At 35.7% G+C, this 19,079-nt stretch overlaps 2 protein-coding genes across 2 annotated transcripts in view; both read right to left on the reverse strand.

Moving 5' to 3' along the window:
* LOC134844975 (calpain-7-like) overlaps positions 1 to 12,464 on the reverse strand; it is a 31,716-nt gene extending 19,252 nt beyond the window's left edge. Inside the window, exon 1 of the mRNA XM_063861801.1 lies at positions 12,072 to 12,464. Coding sequence (XP_063717871.1) covers positions 12,072 to 12,456 — 385 coding nt within the window. The 5' untranslated portion in view covers positions 12,457 to 12,464. The remainder of the gene's footprint in view (positions 1 to 12,071) is intronic.
* LOC134845134 (26S proteasome non-ATPase regulatory subunit 1-like) overlaps positions 1 to 19,079 on the reverse strand; it is a 428,069-nt gene that overhangs the window by 191,818 nt on the left and 217,172 nt on the right. The window lies entirely within an intron of this gene.

A 19,079-nucleotide genomic window follows, 5' to 3' on the forward strand; every position in this document is an offset into this window, starting at 1 on the left:
CTTGTATTTTTTGATCACATTCTTGTTCTATTTTTTCAGTTTGCTCATCTTGAGTGAAAATTGAGGTCACTATGGAAGTGAAAAGTATATTATATGAAGCGGCAAGCAATACTTTGCCAAAGTGTAGTGAGCGGCCGGTGATTTTGTGAATATGCATAGCCTTTATTATGAATACTAGGCAATCTAGAACAAATTTCACAAATAGAAAAGAAGCGAAGACTATTCCGCATTTTTCTGAATAGTATTGTACTTTCCCAAATATACGGGTGCATTCGTTTTTCCAAAAGTTTGGAGAGATGAGATAGTCCAAATAGATTGTTTGGGAAGAGCCTAGTGGGCTGTATGAGTCCTTGAAAAGAATTTTTTTAGCATTTAGAAAGGACCTGGATACTTTTTGCAGTATTCCTTTCATCTCTGAATTATCGGAAATCATATTCCAGAATTTTTGCATTTGAGCATAAGTGTAGATTGAAGCGCCTTGGCTAGAGGCTAGAGAATGCTTAATCTTTTGAATTATCTCTTTTGGTTTAAAGAGATATGGTCCTGTAACCCTTGTAATTTGAGGGGTTAATTCAATCCAGGACTTATCATCATCAACATCTAGTTGAAAGAGATTCGAATGTTTGTCGGAGCAGTCTTGTAGATCTGCCGACTGAAAAGTTTGTCGCGTAATTGGATCGACAAATCGAATGTTTTCCTTATACATAATGGGAATGCGATTATAGCATTCATCCATTAATTGCAAAGGTGAATAAAATTTCGGACAATGGTAGAGCCAGGCAACATTGCCATTGGTCTCTAAGAACATAGAACGGTTTTTGGTTAGAATATAGCCAGCCAAACGGGGGCTTTCAAGTGAAAGCATTAAAGTATTTAATATTGAGGAGCGTTCTAGCTCACATTGATTTTGCAGAAGGGCTAACTCGGCCGTTCTGAGCATGTAGAAGCTATAAAAAAGAATATAGTCCAATTTGGTACCTATATGAGCTTCGTAGTCAATTTGATGACTTGAAAATTGGAGTGGCGGCGAATCATCACTTAATGTGAGAAAAGTAGAATTTGGTTGGCCGGCATTATGAATAGTTCCCGTTTCTGGGGTTGGTTTAACTTGGATTCCAGTATCCATATTGAAACCGTCAGCGTATGCAATAAAAAGTGAATCATATGAAGTTGGATACACTATTCTGGGATGACCACAAAGAGACTGCGGTTTATTCATCACCTGTAGCATAAATTTTTGAGAATCCCTTGTATGGGTAGAATGAATAGATGGGCTAGAATCGCCTTTAATTATATAGTATGATTCTTCGTTTTGAATCATTTTAGCCGGAGATCTGTTTAAAACAGTGAAAATGCAATTGTTGGGTTCTTCCCAAGTATAAGCAAAAGCGTCTAAGGATGTTGTTTCACATCCATTTGTAGACACTGGACAGGGCAAAGGAATGTTTTGCCAATTATTGACTGTTCCATCTTTGAGGTTAACAGTCAGAGTTACATTTTGCATGTAAGTTTCAAAAGTGTCCAATTTAATCCAAGAACGGCCATCACATTCGTTATGATGTTTGCCGTCAACTTTGCCAGCATGGGCATTAGTTACTGTTTTAACATTAAATTTGAAAGGAATATTTCCAATACTAGCATAGCCTAGGTTAAGATAGCCTCTATCGGCGGCCAATTTACATTGATCGGCAGATAAATGAAGATCAGTAGTGATCATATTTTGTCGAGCGTCGATACCACTCGAATCAAAAGAATCGCAGAACCAACGCATTGATTGGTGTTTGATTCGACACATTGTCGCATTTACTTTTGTGCGATAATGTCTCTGATATAGAGTAACATAAGCATGAGCTACTTTAATATTTTCTGGTTGGACTTTGCAAGGTGCTACTTTATTTAGAGAGAACATTTTGTTAGAAGTCATTAGTTGACGATCATAATGAGCAACCCGAAGATTATTTGCAGTATTTGCATATAATTGTTCTTTCGGATCAAATGCTGAGGTTTGATTCGAAAGTATTATTAGAGTTAAAAGACCAACCAAATAAATTTTTTGCAAATATATTTTTTGGTGGTGAATGATAGCAAAAGAATTTTTAAAAGTACTCACTTTAAGCATTTCCTCGAGAGTGGTTAGAACATGATCTTGGTCCATTAGTTCACCTTCCTCTAGTTCGCTATTTGGATTTGTCATTTTGTGGATTTTTGTGATGAAAAATCTGAGTTAGATTTCAATTTTGTTGAGGAATTCAGGAGATTTATTTTTTGGAGAGAGAGGAGGTTTTGAATGGAAGATGTGGAATTGAGCAAGAATGAAAACAACTGTATATCAGTTAGTTTTTAAAGGCTGTTTTTGCTTTTTTGCAAATCTAAGCTCTGATTGGCCGTTGTTATTCGGCGTCTTTCGGAAGTGACTCTTTTTAAGTCGTAATTCCGTCGCCATTCGTTTTGTGGTTTTTTCCACTCTGGTTTAATGTCGTGGTTTTTCTACTTAGTTTTGATTTGTTGAGATCTAGCAGTGGAATGATTTTTATTCGTTTATGCTGATGTTAATTTTTAACAACTGCATTCCCCTTCCTTATTGGAGGAGGAAAATGAAAAATAACATCTCTTCATAAAAGAGGACTAAAAGCAACATCATTTGTTTGCTTTCCTTTTAGTTTGAACGATCTGTATTTTTTCTTTAAAAAAAACTTTTCATCGTCCAGAATGAATTTTATCAATCCCGAAGATAATCTGGTGGACTTCCCGGAGAAGTTTTTAAACTTACGGGATGAGCTAGATTTTAAACACGAAGCCTTGCTGGAGGACAAGGAAGTCGAGAGAAGGGTGGAAATCTACGACGGATTAATAGAGAAAGGTGCAAATCTAACGCCCATGGAATTCATGATCTTTATGGACCGGAGTTACGTCTTCAAGTATCCGGTCCTGAATACCGATGAACTATTTGAGCTGGGCTCAATACAAAGTAGGTGCTTCGCGAAGAAACTTCGGAGCCCATGGAGTGGAAACCATGTGGTTTCGCAAGAAACAATGGACTTTTTGTCCTTGTTCTTTGGGGAGGATGTAAGTTTGTTTTACAATACACCCAATTTAAAAAGTAATAATAAAAAAAAATTTTATTCAAGTGGCATGGCAACATAAGAAATACTATATAAATTTGTTTTAGTTTCAAGAAGAATTCTTCAAAAAGCCAGTGGTAGAGGAAGAGTTTGAAAGGAAAATAGAGCTGGATATTATGTTGGAGGAGATATATCAAGCTTGGTGGCGGCCTTATTCAGCGCTGCAGTTTGCAGTGAGGAGCCTGAGTAGGGCCGCTGAAAACTCTTTGGAAAAGATGGCGGCTGTCAAACTAGTGAAATCTTACACGGATATTAAGTCTTATAGTTATAAAAGTTATTTTTAAATCTATTTGTTAACATGTTATTTTTGGTGTTTTGTGTTTTTATTACAAACGAAATATTTATAAAGTAGAAAAAGAAAAAAAAGAAAAGGCCAATAAAAAGAATTAAAAAAATATTTAGTTTGGCCAAATAAATGGTTTAGTGTTTTTATTTCTTTTTAAATTTGCCAATTAAACTAGATGGAATTGTAGTTCCATAAAAGTTTGTAGGACGATTTGTCCGTTTAGGTTTTTTGGATTCAGAAAGTGATCCAGGTGCGGATCGAGTGTTCTCATAGAAGCTTTCCTGAGAGCTATGAGGGACATTTTTTCCATCAGTAAACCTTTCTGATGATTCAGATAAACGAGGGATATCAGGAGGACGGGGAGTATTATATTGTGTTGTTATATTTTGGTGGCGGCGGCCAAAGTCATTTGCGAGACTAGTATTAGGACTTATGGCTAGGTAGGCGGCGGTGGCCATAACTACTAGATTGACTAGTTGAAGGATTAGGGGTTTTATCAACAGGATAGGGGGTTGAACTTCGAATAGGTCTAAGATTCTGGTCAATCGCAGTCGCATCGAACAAAGTTCTTAGATGCATGGTTTCTCTGCCTGAATTTAATGAGTGTTCATGAACAATGGTTTTATTTTGATCCTCATTTGTAGGGGTATGATCAGTCATTTGCTGATAACCATTGTTGACTACTGGCCAAAACTGGTATTGTAGATTTTCAACCTGTTTAGGTTTATTGAAAGAGTCGATTTGATGATTTGTTATATGATCATAAAAATCACTTGAAAATAAATCACTAGAGTACTCTTGTAGTAGCTTGGGCATTTGTTGTTCTTTAGGAAAGTATTCAACAATATGATTGCGGTGGACAATCTTTTTTTCGTTAGTGAAATCATTTTGAATTCCGTATGTTACTTCCGTGATTTTTTCAATTACGGTGTAAGGTCCAGATCTCAAATTCAAAAGCTTTTGACTTTTCAATAGTGGTTTGGATCTATTTTCTAGTAATACCTTAGTGCCTTCTTTTATAGGCCGTCCTAATTTAAATTGATTTCGGAACATGTGGGCCTTATTAGTGATGCGGCGGCAATGGGTATAGGTGTTACTATAAATCAACTTAAAATCATTTTCCCTTTTTAGTATTTCGGCGGAAATTTGATTTTTTAGAAATCTATCTATGGTCTCATTGTTTGACTTATGCTCGGTATGAGCATGATTTTCGAGACCAGCGCAAAATTCAGAGGTACATCTTTTGTTTTGGTCGCGGTAGAGGCCTAATTTAAGGCTAAGGGGAACCTGAGGTTTTATGCCAAAGACCTCATATGGAGTGTAACCTGTACTTGAATTAATGGCGGTGTTATGTGCAAAACCAAATTTATTTGTTAATTCAGACCAGTTTGAGCCTGAGGTACTCAAGAAATGTCGAAAGTACTGGGTTAAACGTTTATTCTGGACTTCAACTTTTCCGTTAGTCCAAGGCGAGTAAGTAGTTCTTGGCCTCAGGGTTATTCCCAATTCAGAGGACCAATGAGCAAAGTCATTACTCATGAATGCACTTCCATTATCATGAATAATTTGTTGTGGAATACCAAATGTTGTGATGTATTTCTTTAAGAGCTTAATAGTTTCCTTAGTCTGCATGGGTGCATGGATATACTTGAAGATATCTAGAGAAGGCATCTATCACAACTAAGCAAAAGTTTTTGCCGTGACTTGATGGTCTAAGTGGACCTTTATGATCAATGTGGATCGTTTTCATTGGGATTGTTTCTAATTGTCCCCATTGTTGTAATGGAGCTTCATTCAGGTCTTTTCGTTTAGGTTTATTTTTCTGACATTCTAGGCAATCATGAAGAAGCATGTTGACCCATTTATAGAGTCCGGGCCAATAGAAATATCTTTTGATTATTTCCAAAGTTTTTGTTTCGCCGTGATGACCGCTAAGAGGATGTTTATGAGCTAACTCAAAGCAGTTTAGCACTAGGGAGATGGGTAAGCAAATTTTTGGACTCTTAGTATAGTCATTGTATTCATTAATACATAGAAGATCATGTTGGTCTTCAATGAATAAAAATTCAAACTGCCTGATATAGGCTTTTAATCCTTTTTCTTCACGATAAGGATTTTTTTTGTTTCTTTCTGGCTTTTCGTTTTGCTTTATGCAATTTTTGATATCTATGATTACAGTATCGTTACACTGCTCTTGCATAATTGTTTCAACGTCTAAATTTGCTTCTTTAGCAAAGTCGGTCATTTTTGCTATCAGTTCAAGTGAATCTGATTTATTCTCTTCAGATTGGAGACTTAGGGGTTCAATTAACCTCAAAGATCTTGTTTTGGTTGCAAAATCATTTTTTGCTTTAACCAGGTCGTTGAGAAGGTTGTTCTCAACATTGCCTTCATATAAGTCAAGCCATTCTGAATTTTCCAAAGGATCATCAAGTGCAGATACTTCATCTGGAATTTCTTCATAAATGTTTTCATTGTTTATATCTGGTATAGATAGTCGTTTGATTTGGTTAATTTGTTTGCCAAATCGGAAGAAATCTGTTATATTCTGAATCGCACTACACGATTCTTCAAAATATTCTGGAGCATCTTCAATGCTGAAGTCTCCTCTGTCACTTATGTTGATTAACTTCTTTTTTCCACCTTGCACTTGAGCAATGACTGGATAGCAATCGTTTTAAAAAATGTTATCATCTTTGTGGAGTACTGAATAACATATTTGTTCTCCATTGTCTAGGATGAACTTTATATCATTTGGAATGGTTTTGTGTTCTAGTTGATATCTTTTGATATCAGCGATGGGCACATTTCGGCTCAATAAGTCAGGAAAGGCTAGGTTTGAACCTGGGGTATAGATTATTTTCAAATTGTTGAATTTTGTCAATATGACTTGATATTTGAAAAATCTATGAGAAAGTTGTCCTTTTCTGGACCATAAGAAGAGAATAGGTCTGTGGTCGCAATATAGGTATAGAGGAAAGGGTGAACCTATAATGTAGAATTCATAGGTTTGCAAAGCAGATATTATTGCACATAATTCACGATGTTGAGTAGACATTTTCTGCTCAGCTTTATCAAAGACTCTAGAATTGGCAGAAACAATTCTTTTCCCTTCAGGAAAGTCTTGGATGAGTATACATCCGGTTCCTACATTTGAGGAGTCGGCGTGAATGTGGAATGGGTAGTTTACATTAGGTATGGCATTTGAAATATCATGACAGAATTTGTCTTTCAGTTTTTGAAAAACTTCTTCATGGCATGGTAGCCATTGAAACTTATCACTACTGTTTGCGAGTTCATATAGACATTTTGCGTCCACATGAAAATTGATGATGTATGTGCTGTAGAATCCCATGACACCTAATACTCCTAACACTTCGGTTTTTGATTCAGGGGATTTCAATTTTTTTATGTCATCAATTCGTGAAGCGATTGGGGAAAGACCATCTTTAGAGACAACGTGGCCTAGAAATTTAACTTTTCTTAGGAAGAAAAAGGTTTTATCAGGGGCAGCTTTTAAGTTGGCCTTCCGTAAAAGAGAATGATATTCTCGAATTGTGTCAAACATTTCATTTTTACTTTGACTCTGTAACAGAGTGTCGTCTATGTAAGTAATTGCTTTTTTTTCTTTAATGAGGGGTCCGAAGGCATATCTCATTAGTTTACTGAAGAAATTTGGAAGTGGTTTCAAGCCATAGAAACCAACTTGGTAGGTATATTGTCTACCTCCTACAATAAAGCTTGTTAATTTCTGGGCCTCATCTGTTAGAGGTACTTGATGGTAGGCGCAAGAGAGATCACTACTTGTGAAGTATGATCCGTTTATTCGGGTCATGAGAACTTGTAGTGGTTCTAATGGCCAACTACAATTGCTAGTATCTGTGATTGAGTTTAGATACCTAGCATCCAAGACCAACTTAACGTAGTCTTTTTTTGGAAGAATGATGACTGGATTTACGAACCATGAGTTCATATCATCTTTTTCATTTAGTTCTCTGACTATGCCTGCTTGGATTAATTCATCCATTAACTTGTCCAATTTATCTCTTAGATGGACTGGGATTTTACTCGGTCGTTGTTTTTTGAACGTTGCGTCCTTTTTAAGTGGTATATGGAATTTATGTTTTGTTTTTCCAATATCATATTTGTGATGAGAATAAACATCTTGATCCTCTATCAGCATTTGAATTAGATCTGCAAATTCATCATCCGAGATATCACTTTGTGTGAAATCGAAGTCAGATAAAAATTTAATAGTAGTTTCGATTTTTTCCAAAGTACTACTATTGTCCTTATCAATTGAGGAGTATTGGGTAAACGTTTTGTTGACTAGAAACGCAATTAGCCGATCATTATGTTCTTTGTTTCGGTACTTTTTAAATTGTTCTTTCAAGGGAGGCCTGCAAAGGTTCTTTGCATCATTAGAAAAGTCGGTTGCTATTTCGTTTTCATTTTTGCATACTTTGACTATATCTGAACCAATTTGTTCAAATATTTCTGATACATTCTCTGTATCAAACACTTCAAGGGCAGGCATGTCCTTGATTTCTTGTCCTGAAACATAGACAAATATAGTAATTCGAGAATGTTGGAATACATCGACAATGATTTTGGAAACTTCTTCCCAATTCATTTTATCTAAGCCACAAGCAATTTTGGGCATTGCAATAGATCGAATGTTATTTGCTATAGCATGATCTTTCATTTCGGACAAGGTATTGAATATAGCGTCGTAAGTGGGTTTCTGAAAGTACCTCTGTTTGGTAATTAGGTTATATATGATTTGTCCAGATTTTGGATCATTGAAGATGAGAATATCGTTAATGTTAGCATGTATTGAGTTACAAAAGTGTCGTAGCTCAGGATACCTTTTGCTAATTGATTCAGCAAATCCTTTTTTCATTGCTCTATCTGCAGAGATTGTATGGGCAATGGGCATATTCGATTCGAATATGGACCTTTTTTTTGAAGTCTACATATTGTAGACAGGGGCCGGATAATTGAGTATTGCTTTCCTGTGTTGTATTGACAACAGTGTTCAGCATGAAACAGCTATCGAATTCTGAACTTTCATTTAAAATTCTCGTTGTGAACTCATCACAATCGTGGATAGCAAATATTTTATCCTCGTATCCTTGAATATCAGTTACTGCATAGCCTAGTACACACTTGTTTAGTGTGACAGGATGATCTTTTTGATTCTCAATTAGGATAGGTAGGCTTTGCTCAATTTGAGTACAAACTGTATTAATGAAAACCAATTCGGTTTTAGTTGTATTTTTATGAGGCAGGAATGTAGTCCCTTTTTCGAAGTATGAATTTGGTTCAGCCAAGTGTTTGTATAAGTATGTAGAGCGTGCTGGAATGAACAAGGGTTCTTTCAAGTTAATTGAGACAATTTTTGAAACGTTAGGATATTCTTTATCGTTGTTCATCAACCCGTAGGATATTACACCTTCTTTTGATTTGAGCTCAACTGCGGGGATATCAAAGTAGAGAGCTTTTAAGAAGAGATGACAAAAGTCTACTCCTAACAGATTAGCAGTCTTTTCTTCAGTTATCCACACTTTGTGGTTAGATGGATATTTTCCATCAGTGTCGAAACAAGATTGAATAGATGTATGGCCAAACATACGTATATCAGATCCATTATAAGTCTTTGCTTTAATTTTGGATCGGTAAATTGTCATTTTTTGACCTAATTTTTCCAATTCTTGATAAGTTGGGTAGTTTATGATACTACAAGTTGATCCTGGATCAATCATGAATTCAATTTCAAGTCCACTATTATTATTTTTGTCTCCGGTGGCAAAATGATATAAGCTAAGATATATCCTTGATTTAGGATTACTATCATCGCTTGGTTTCGGAGACTTTAATAGTTTAAAGAAAAAAAATCAGTGATAGCATCACAGTAATTGACTTCTTCCTCAACCCAGTGGGTAGTTTCAGACTGTATTTGATTCGATCTAAAATTTGGTGATTGAGATCGCGTTGAGTCTCGACTGTTATTGCTATTATAGCTTCCAGTGTTATATGGTCGACCTCTAGGGTTACTATTGAATTGCCTATTTTCTTGGTCGTAGAACTGTTTAGCAACTTGTTCATTTTCTCTGAATTTGTTTTCTCTGGGATACCTATCATCATAGGTTTGGGGTCTTTTGTTATTGAAAGACGATTGTGCATTAGCCTTTTGGAAATTGTTTCCGTTATAGTTATAATTATGGCGAATGCCATAGTTATTTTGGCTAGGATTTGAATTGTTAGTAGATCTGTTTTGGTTATCCCAAAACCGGTTGCTTGGGTTAGGGTTACTCTGGTTAGGGAAGTTATTCGGTCTTGGATTTCGTTTATAATCAGTTTCAAATGAAACTCTTCGTTCATTTTTTGTTGTGAGCTCTTTCCTCAACTTATTTACTTCGTCCTGAACTTGCTTTTTTGAACATCTAGATATAGAATGTCCATTCATTCTACAATATTCGCAGAATCGTGTACTATTAGGTCTTCCCTTGATGTCAGGGTGACGTCGTTGAAATGAAGTCTGGTCATTGATTGCACTAACTTCTTGATTCTTGATCAATTTAGTTAGTTCTTCAATTTGAGTCATTTTATCCGTTGTTGACTTATTAGCAGGATCAGTAGCAACAATGAATGTTAGATCCTTAGTGATTACATGATTTGTGAATTGATCCCAATTGGCATTTGGATGCTCTATCATGTATTCATGAGCTTTTTGTTTAAGGGCTAGAGGTCTTAGTCCCTTAATTGAGAAATCGATATACTTTTGACTTCTTTGTCTGGTTTGTATAGTTCTCTCAGCATTTTGAGCAGCTTCATCAACATGAACTGTTACATCAATACTTTCCGGCCATCCTCTATCTACAGAAGATTTAATTCTGTGGAAGTAATTTTTTATTAATTCGCCATCTTGGCGAGCTGCATTTTCAGCATCAATTCTATGTTTGAATTGATCTCGTCCGTCAGTGAATCTGTTTAGGAAGAGATCTTTGAGTTGTGCCCATGTGGTAGCATTGGTTACATTATCATTGAACCATTCAAGAGATGTATCAGTTAACAATGATCCGAATAGGGATCGTTGTCTGCTATCATAGCTGCGTCGTGCATCATTATCAGCAGGTCTTTGACCTAATGAGAAAAGAATTTTGTTTTCAACTGAATTCCAAAATGCTGTAGCATTTTGGTTCGGATCGTTTCCCGAAAATGTCATTAAAGACAAGTTGGGATGGGATATTGGGGTATCAGCCATTTTATATTTAGTTTAGAACTTAAAAAGAAAGATAGAAAAGTTTATAAATTTGTTTAGAAAACTTAAATTTCCGATTTGGAAATTTATTACTTCTCTTTATTTGTAAGAGAAATTTCAACAATTCTCCAGTTTGAGAATTGGAATCTTTGCTTTTTATCTCTTTTTGAGACTTAAGCAATCTTTGCGAATTTTTAGAAGGTGAGCCTCACTGGTCGTACCAATTTATTACGCTAGCAAAACTATAGACGTCGGACAAAACGCTTGCTAGGAATAAAGGGTCCTTTCTACTTTCTATCTTAGAAAGTAAATCTAAAATTCGCTGAAACATATTTTATTAGAAAAAGAAGTTAGTATGAATTTACAGCAAGTTGCCTTTTGACTCAATATCTATTTTAACGGTGAGATTAGAGATATTTTTACTGAGAGTAGATATTATTTTAGAGATTGGTTGGGGTGGTAGAAGAGAGTGGTGTTGGTGTTAGAAGAGATATTGTTGGGAATCTAGAGAGGGAGGTTGTGGTGTTAGAAGAGATATTGTTGGGAATGAATTTCCGTAGTTTTGAGCTTCTATTTATACTCAGATGGGGAAATCACGCCACTTTTCGTATCAAATGAGAAGTTACTTCTTAACTTCGTATTCTCTATTCGTACATTCGTATTTTACGAGAAGAAGGTTTCGTATGGTCGTATTTTACGAGAGGAATCGTTAATATTCGCATTGAATGAGAATAGTCGTTTCAATTCTCAATGCTTAAAACGTTATACGAATTATTCCAATAGCATTCCCCTTCCTTTTGCAAGGGAATAAAAACATATTTCTTTTGGTGGTGGCGGCGGCGTCACATTTTGTGAACGCAGTAAAATAATTCATGTTTCTGTTTCTATTTGAAATCAGAACAAATAAATTTGGTCGACCAAAAAAATATCGACTAAATTTTCGAAATTTTTTTGAAAATCGACCCCCCTCGAGAAAATCCGTGATCCGCCCCTGCACGATGCTTTCATGAAAGTCATGAAGACGCCAAACAAGTTTTAGAGCGTGCGAGCGATGAGTGAAAGAACAGCCTGAAATTATCGCCGCTTCTAATTATTGATATTCAGCATTGCTTTACATCGTAATGCGACAACTGGCAACATAAGACAACTCGCGTTAAAAGACAATTCGCAATATACTCACCGCCGCAATCTCGCCAACGTGTTGCCAGCATGCCAGCAGAAGGTAATTTTTTATACAAAATCTATAGCCATTCACCAGCATCCTTAAGCCAAAATTCGTAAGTAACAAATTAATTTTCAAACTTTGCCAGTTGTCGCTTTCCTGAAATTTTGCGGGTTATCTTTTGCTATGAGTTGTCTTTTGTAGCTAGTTGTTGCGGTACCGCTTTACACTGATTACCATCTTCAGTTCTGATAACTGCAGGTTTATTCATTGACTGTTTCAGTTCTTCCGCTCGAGTCAAATACTGTTCCATACGCTTCATCATTTCAACAGCACCTGAGTCATTCATTCTCGCTCCCCCGTCATCTCTCGGGACATTTGCCGACACCGCAGTTCCTCCTGAGGCGCCGCTTACATGCATTAACAACAATTTTAAGGCCTCAATAGCGTCAATGTAACGATAGAAAGCGAAATCAGTCTCGCCCTTACGATCAGCATCAACTGCCAATTTTGCATTTTCAGCCACTTTCTCAGAGAGAAATTTCAACTGTTCAGTTTCTGACTCCTCCGTTTCTGAAATTAAGTCATCTGAGTTTGGATCTGGAGGAGGCAAAGATGACATTTTCTAACTAAAAAAAATCACTCTAAAGAGAACCCTAGAGGTAATGGAAAGGCGAATAATCAGATTCTCTGTATCACAAATTTCAATATCCCTCCCAATAGAAGCTGTCCTAAGGACTACAGAGTAACAATTTCAAATCTCCTTTCAGAAGAGAACAGTATTAATTAAACTAGGCAATGCAGATGCGCATTCCCCAGTTTGGTGCTCTGATATACAAGAGGATCGAAGCGCGGCTAACCTAGGTGCCGGAATTCAATCGTTCTTCAACCCGCTGAAGGATTACTACGCAACTCGACTGCCATACGAAATGAACTCTTCAGCATCATCACCTGGTCTGTCACTTACATCTTCGTCAATTTTACTTATTCTTGCTCTATTAACAACATTTGAATTGGGTCCAGACCACCTATCAATTTTCATATATCTTCCCATTGCCGCGGACATCCATTTTGCGCCTCGAAAAACTTTTATCAGACGCAAAAAAGCGGACTGGATACGAAACTAAAGATCATCTTCAAAATAAAATCTACTCAGCTTATTCTAAATGCTTCAGAGCGGATTCCTCGAGAAACTATTTTCTCTGCATCTCGTCACCATATTCCGCAGGCTGTCATCGTTTCTTTGTATTTGAACTAAGTGAAAAAACAAAGAAACTAGCTAAGCAAAGTAATAACAGAAGGATTACTGATCCACTTTTTCAAACAGAAATCAAGTTCAAGACGGCCAAAGAAAAATAAAATCATTGACGATAGATCTTCAAAACTTCGTAAACCATCCAATCAATTTTAATGGCATAAAGATCTTAAAGAAGAGAGATAGGGCAGATTCTTTAAAGACACTCAACTAAGAACACAAAAAGCAATAATGCTCAAAATAGAAAAAAAAACAAAAAAAGCTCTAACACTCAGCTTAGCTGAAACTTTATAACACTGGAAATCAAAAAATTATTGAATAAGTTAAATTGTCAAATGCCTACGGTCCAAACAGTCTTTGCAAGGCTCTTTAGCCAGGTAGCTACTTTCTAGCAACCACATTTTTTAGTTATCAGTAAACATTTGTTAAAAAGACAATCAGTTAAAAAGACAACAAATCTCAAGTTATAGAGTATTTTCAAAAACATTGCTAGCTGTGGCTTTCCTGAAAAATTGCGATTTATCTTTTGTTACGAGTCGTCTTTTGTCACGAGTTTTCTTTTGGCGAATTGGTAAATGGCAAAATGACATAGCGATAACGCAATGTTCCAAAAAAATAAACAATGTTCCAAAATGTTCCAAAAAAAGCAATGTTCCAAAAAATTTTATAAAATCGACAAAAATAAGCAGACAAACAAAAAGCAAAATATTCAATTTTTTCCGGACCAAAAATTGAGTTCTTAACATACTGCAAAAAAGTCCATTCGGGACTCAAACTACAGATCTTGAGGAGCAAAGGCAATAACGCTACCGCTAGAACAAGTGGTACGAAGTCTTCAAGTGTTAAGATGCAACACAGGCGAAGCAGACCATCGCAATTACTAGCGAACAGCGACAAAAAAGCAGCTCAATAAAATGAGATAAGAAAAACTACAATCAACCTGGAATTAATAAAATTTTTGCCACGTGTCGCAATTGAACCAGCGACGTCGAGATTTTGAATCACACCCCTCTCAGTCAGGGACACTTAACGATCGGCAAACACTAGCCACAAATTAAGCAGAGAACAGATGCTATGAAATTTCTAATGCTACATATTCGATTAAAGCAAAAGTGCCACCAAATAAGCGAAAACTCTTAATGAACAATTTTATTTGCGAGTTAGGTCGGACAAAAAGTCACAGTCATACACTACACTCGCCGAAGTGAAAATAAAGCAGCTTTGTAACGAAATTGTTTAAAAGGAAACAAATCTCAGTTCCCCATTACAAGAAACTTACTCCCGCAAATGTGGGTGTAGTTAACACACCTTCCAAGTTTGAAAAAATAATAAAAAAAATTTTCAAGAAACTTTTTTTCTAGAACAAAACTACACAATCTGCAGAAAAAGTCACCTTCTTGCTTTTCATTCAATTTTGATGACCATTTCACTTATAACAAATTTTATACCTTACTTCGAGGATCAATTTGATGCAAATTTCAGCGAAGCCTTAAGCATAGTTACAGAGGCGAAAGTGTGCTTAACAGATATAAGTGAAAGCACGACAAAAAAGCAGCTCTACAAAGTGAATAAGCGTGGAATTGTAAGCAAATTATGAAAACTTTGGCAGCGCGATTGATTCCAATCATTGATCTCAAGGTTAGGAGTCGCACGTCCTATCCACGGGCGCTTGAAGATGCAAAAACACTAGCAACAAGTAAAGAGGATAACGGATGCTATGAAAATTCCAATGCTACAGATCGTGATTATAGCAAAAGTGGCACCAAATGAGCAATTTTAATTGCGCGATAGAATGGAAAAACGTATGTTCATACTTATACACTGTCCACGCTAGCTCGCAAGTTATTATGAATAAAATTCAGACCAGCCACCCAAAAAGATTTTTCTGTATACTTCACCACGTCACGTATACAAACTGAAAGATGTCATATTTGTGTTGGACTATCCAGTTATCTCAAAATCACACCAGTGACCGAGGCTTCAAAAATGGCTTCAACTGTTAACAACTGAGTGAAAAAATCCAAACTAATTTTCGCTCATTACTAAATTTAATCTCATTTCGCATTTTATTTGAGAGTTTCACACATTTGTTTTCGAGATGGAATTCGAGAAAGATTTTTAAGCGGATGACAGCTACGATTATATGCAAATGTGTCCCACAAGGCATTTCTACGAAATTTTGTTTAATTTTCGAGTTCATGATGCACCACTATCACTCCTTAAGTTTAAATACAACCCTACGCAGATGATTTTCAACCCATTTTTCAGTCAAGCAAATTCCTCTATTTTTATCTAAGTACTGCACCAGACTACCCCGATTATTAGCTTTTAGACCTCTTGTTTTTCATCATCAAAATGCTTTGCTAATCTTATCTCGTTTAACAGGTAGTTCAATGATAATCCCCAAGTAAAAATAAGCAAAGCAATATATCAATTCCTTAAGAAAAGGACACCAAAATACTCGAAGTCTTCTTTGACACATACCTTAATTTCGCTGAGCACTATGGGCAAAGTTCAACAAATACGTCGCGCAGACTAGCTATTCTGAAGGCCTTAGCTGGACCAAACTGGAGTCATTAAAACACACGTTACTGGTAGCCTAAAACGCTTTGGCCACACCATTTTTAGATTACGCATGCCCAGCATGTTCCCATGCCGCCAGTTTTGTGTCTTTCAGAACAGACAAGAATCACAACTACCGGCAATAAAAAATCTTAAGATGTAATTTACTAAGCAAGCACTAAGTTGTCAATACGTACCATTTCATAGCAAGAAACTATTTGATAGCAAAAAAATTGAATTTAAAAAACACCACTTCCGAAAAGCCAAATGGGTTAATAGCAAAATGACAGAACGACTATGAATAATTATCAAAAATGTTACAAAAATTCCATTCTTCACAAATCAAGCCGACAAATGAGCAGACAAACGAAAACCCAATCTATCAATTTTTCCCGGACAACCTTCAGTTTTATACACAACAAAAAACAAGGACCAAACAGGACTCGAACTCCAGACCTTGAGAAGCAACGGCAACAACGCTACCGCTAGACCAAGTAAAAGAAGTCTTCAAGTGTTAAGATGCAACACCAGGCGAAGCAGCCCATCGCAATTAATAGCGAGCAGCGACAAAAAAAGCAGCTCTATAAAATGAAGTAAGAAAAAATTCCAATCAGCTTTGAAAAAGTAAAAATTTTCGGTGTCGCAATTGAACCAGCGAAGTCGAGATTTTTAATCTCACGCCCCTCTCAGTCAGGGACGCTTAACGATTGGCAAAAATTTGCCACAAAAATGCAAAAAAAAAACAGATGCTATGAAACTTTCAATGCTCTAGATCAAGGGTATAATAAAAGAGCCACTAAATGAGCACTTTATTTGCGAGTTAGGCAGGAAAAACTCACACTATTACACTACGCTCGCGGGTGCTTACATACAATTTCGTTTTGTTTCACATTTGATTTCGTTATGTTTTATTTCATTACAGAACCGAAATCAATTTATCAGATGATTTTTTTTCGTCACCAATACTCTGCTAGCCCTGAAATTATCGGAGGCATCTACATGGATCCACACAAAATATAGGCACAGAGGCAAAGCTGCACTTCGCAAACACTAGCGAGAACACGAAAAAAAGCAGCTTTATCAAGTGAAATAACAAAGATAGAAATGAGCCTCGAATTAGTAAAAATTTGCTACATATGAGCTTCCAACCTGGGACCTCGAGAATTGGAGAATAACAATTCTCGGCCACAAACGCTTAACTACGGGCAAACACTAGTCACAAATAATACAGGTACATATGCTTACAAATTGCCAAGGCCATGCAGCAAAAGTAGCACTAAATACATATACACTATTTTGTAAAAGTTTGGAATATAAACTGAAAGCATCCTCACTAACTATTAATGTACTAAATTGGAAATCATAAAACCATATTATGTATAAATTATGCATTCAAAAACTTGGAAGATATACTGATTAAAAAATGTTCTGTGATTGAGTTTTTTTATTGTTATGTTGTCTAAAACAAATAGCTTTTTTCGGTTCATTTGATGAATTTTAAAAAAAAGAAAGTCGTATAAAACTAACGCTCAGTTAAGTTCGCTAGTGTGAAAAAACATTAAGGAAAACCTTAGGAAATAAAAAATATATATATATATTTTCTTTTTCCTTCAAATTAGTGTCGTTCCTTGGGCGTGGTGTGATAAAAAGAACTATACAAACGGTTCTGAAGAAGAATGCAAATAAATTATCGTTTTTAAAAAATCAAAAAACTTGGATTTTTCCAAAAAAAATTAAATTGTGCACAAATTTTTTTCTGTTAAAAACTTGCTAAGGAAGCGTTGCCTGAAGCTTTCAAAACTAGTTTTCGTTTAGTAAAATTTTATAATCCTAAACGACCAATTCTTGACTTGCTAAAATAACTTTGCTTACTCGATGGCTTTACTAGCTCGAAATTAGATTAAAACCGGTTTTTCGCGACAAAGGAGAAATTTTTGAAAACTTTTTTATGTCATTCGAATCAAGATTAGAAAATCTTATATACAATCTATCACTCGACCCATTCTGATGATTTTTTGTGGTACCTGATATTGCGTGGAAAACAAAAAAATGTAGAAAAAAACTAAAACACCCGAATATAAAGTTCCTCCGATTTTCAATGGTCGGAATAATAACTAAGGAACACAGAAATCAGCCAATCAAATTGCGTACCCACAGAAAACATTGAGGCTTTGATCACACAGAAACGAAGGGATCTTTGCATCACTTAAATATATTTCTAACTGTAAATTTAGGATGAAATATCAACTGAAATTACAATAACTCAAAATTATCAGAAAATAAGGAGCCTATTGCAAATCAAGACGCGATAACGGTTATCGCTGAAAGCAACTGAGCTATGATCAAAGAACAGGAATAAACAGTTGCTGTGCAAAGAGCACAGAATAATTCGACCACAGTCATAGTGCTAATTTTTTTAATCAAATTTTTATTCAGGAGGTTGTGGGACAAATTAAGTTATACAACTCACGATATTAATAGCTTAATTTTTGTAACCCTGCAGTCTCTCGACACCCCGAACTTACATAGTATAAATTCATGAAATTGCCTCTAAATCTTAAATTTACGAATACAGATTCAGCGAAGACTCGAAACAAAAATAACTCATTTTTGCCATATTTCTTGATTATTTAACTTCCCGGAAGTATTCCCGGAATTAAAATGAACTAATTAAGCCAAAAAATGCTAAGCTAAATAAGCCATAAAAAAATCAAAAGCCATCTGAGAATTTGTCCACAACCTTAGTTGTCTTACGAATAGAAGCTACCTCAGCATCAGGTGCTCAACATTTTTGAATTAATCCTGATTGAATTTGATCGATTAAAGTAATCAATACAGAGGCGAACTGGAACAAAAAATTGACCAAGTCATTGAAATGAAAAGTATGAAAATGATCAAAAATTAGATCTCTCAAAAAGTTAGCGTAAAAGTTGAATGGAAAAAATTACTAAGCGGAAACCATACCGACAATATTAGGGTGAGAGCTTGTAGCGGAAAAAAAGCATGGCAATCTTTTTCAAAATGAAAATATATTATCATGAAGTTAGATTTCTGCCCTGCAAACGACGCAATATGAGGCAACTAAGCCGATTTAACATAAACCGAACCTTTTTAGCCACATGAAACAATAACATGAAACTGCGAAAATACACATAAAATAAGTAAGTATATGCCTAGAACCAAAAAAAAATCGAGGAGGGTCAAATTTTGAATACAGCTCAAATCAGTTAGTGCAAGTGTAATGATTCTGCGATGCAGAAAATTGAGTCAACTTTTTTTCTCAATCGCCAAAAACATTGAAAAAAATTATGCCAGCAACAACGAAAAAAAAAATGAAACTTAAAAAGAAAATAGACTTAAGAACTGATAAAAACTTGTTAAAATCCGATCCTATTTATTAAACAAACACACATACACAATTTTGTTTG

Source organism: Symsagittifera roscoffensis, chromosome 4, assembly GCF_963678635.1.
Source record: "Symsagittifera roscoffensis chromosome 4, txSymRosc1.1, whole genome shotgun sequence".
Classification (NCBI taxonomy): domain Eukaryota; kingdom Metazoa; phylum Xenacoelomorpha; order Acoela; family Convolutidae; genus Symsagittifera; species Symsagittifera roscoffensis.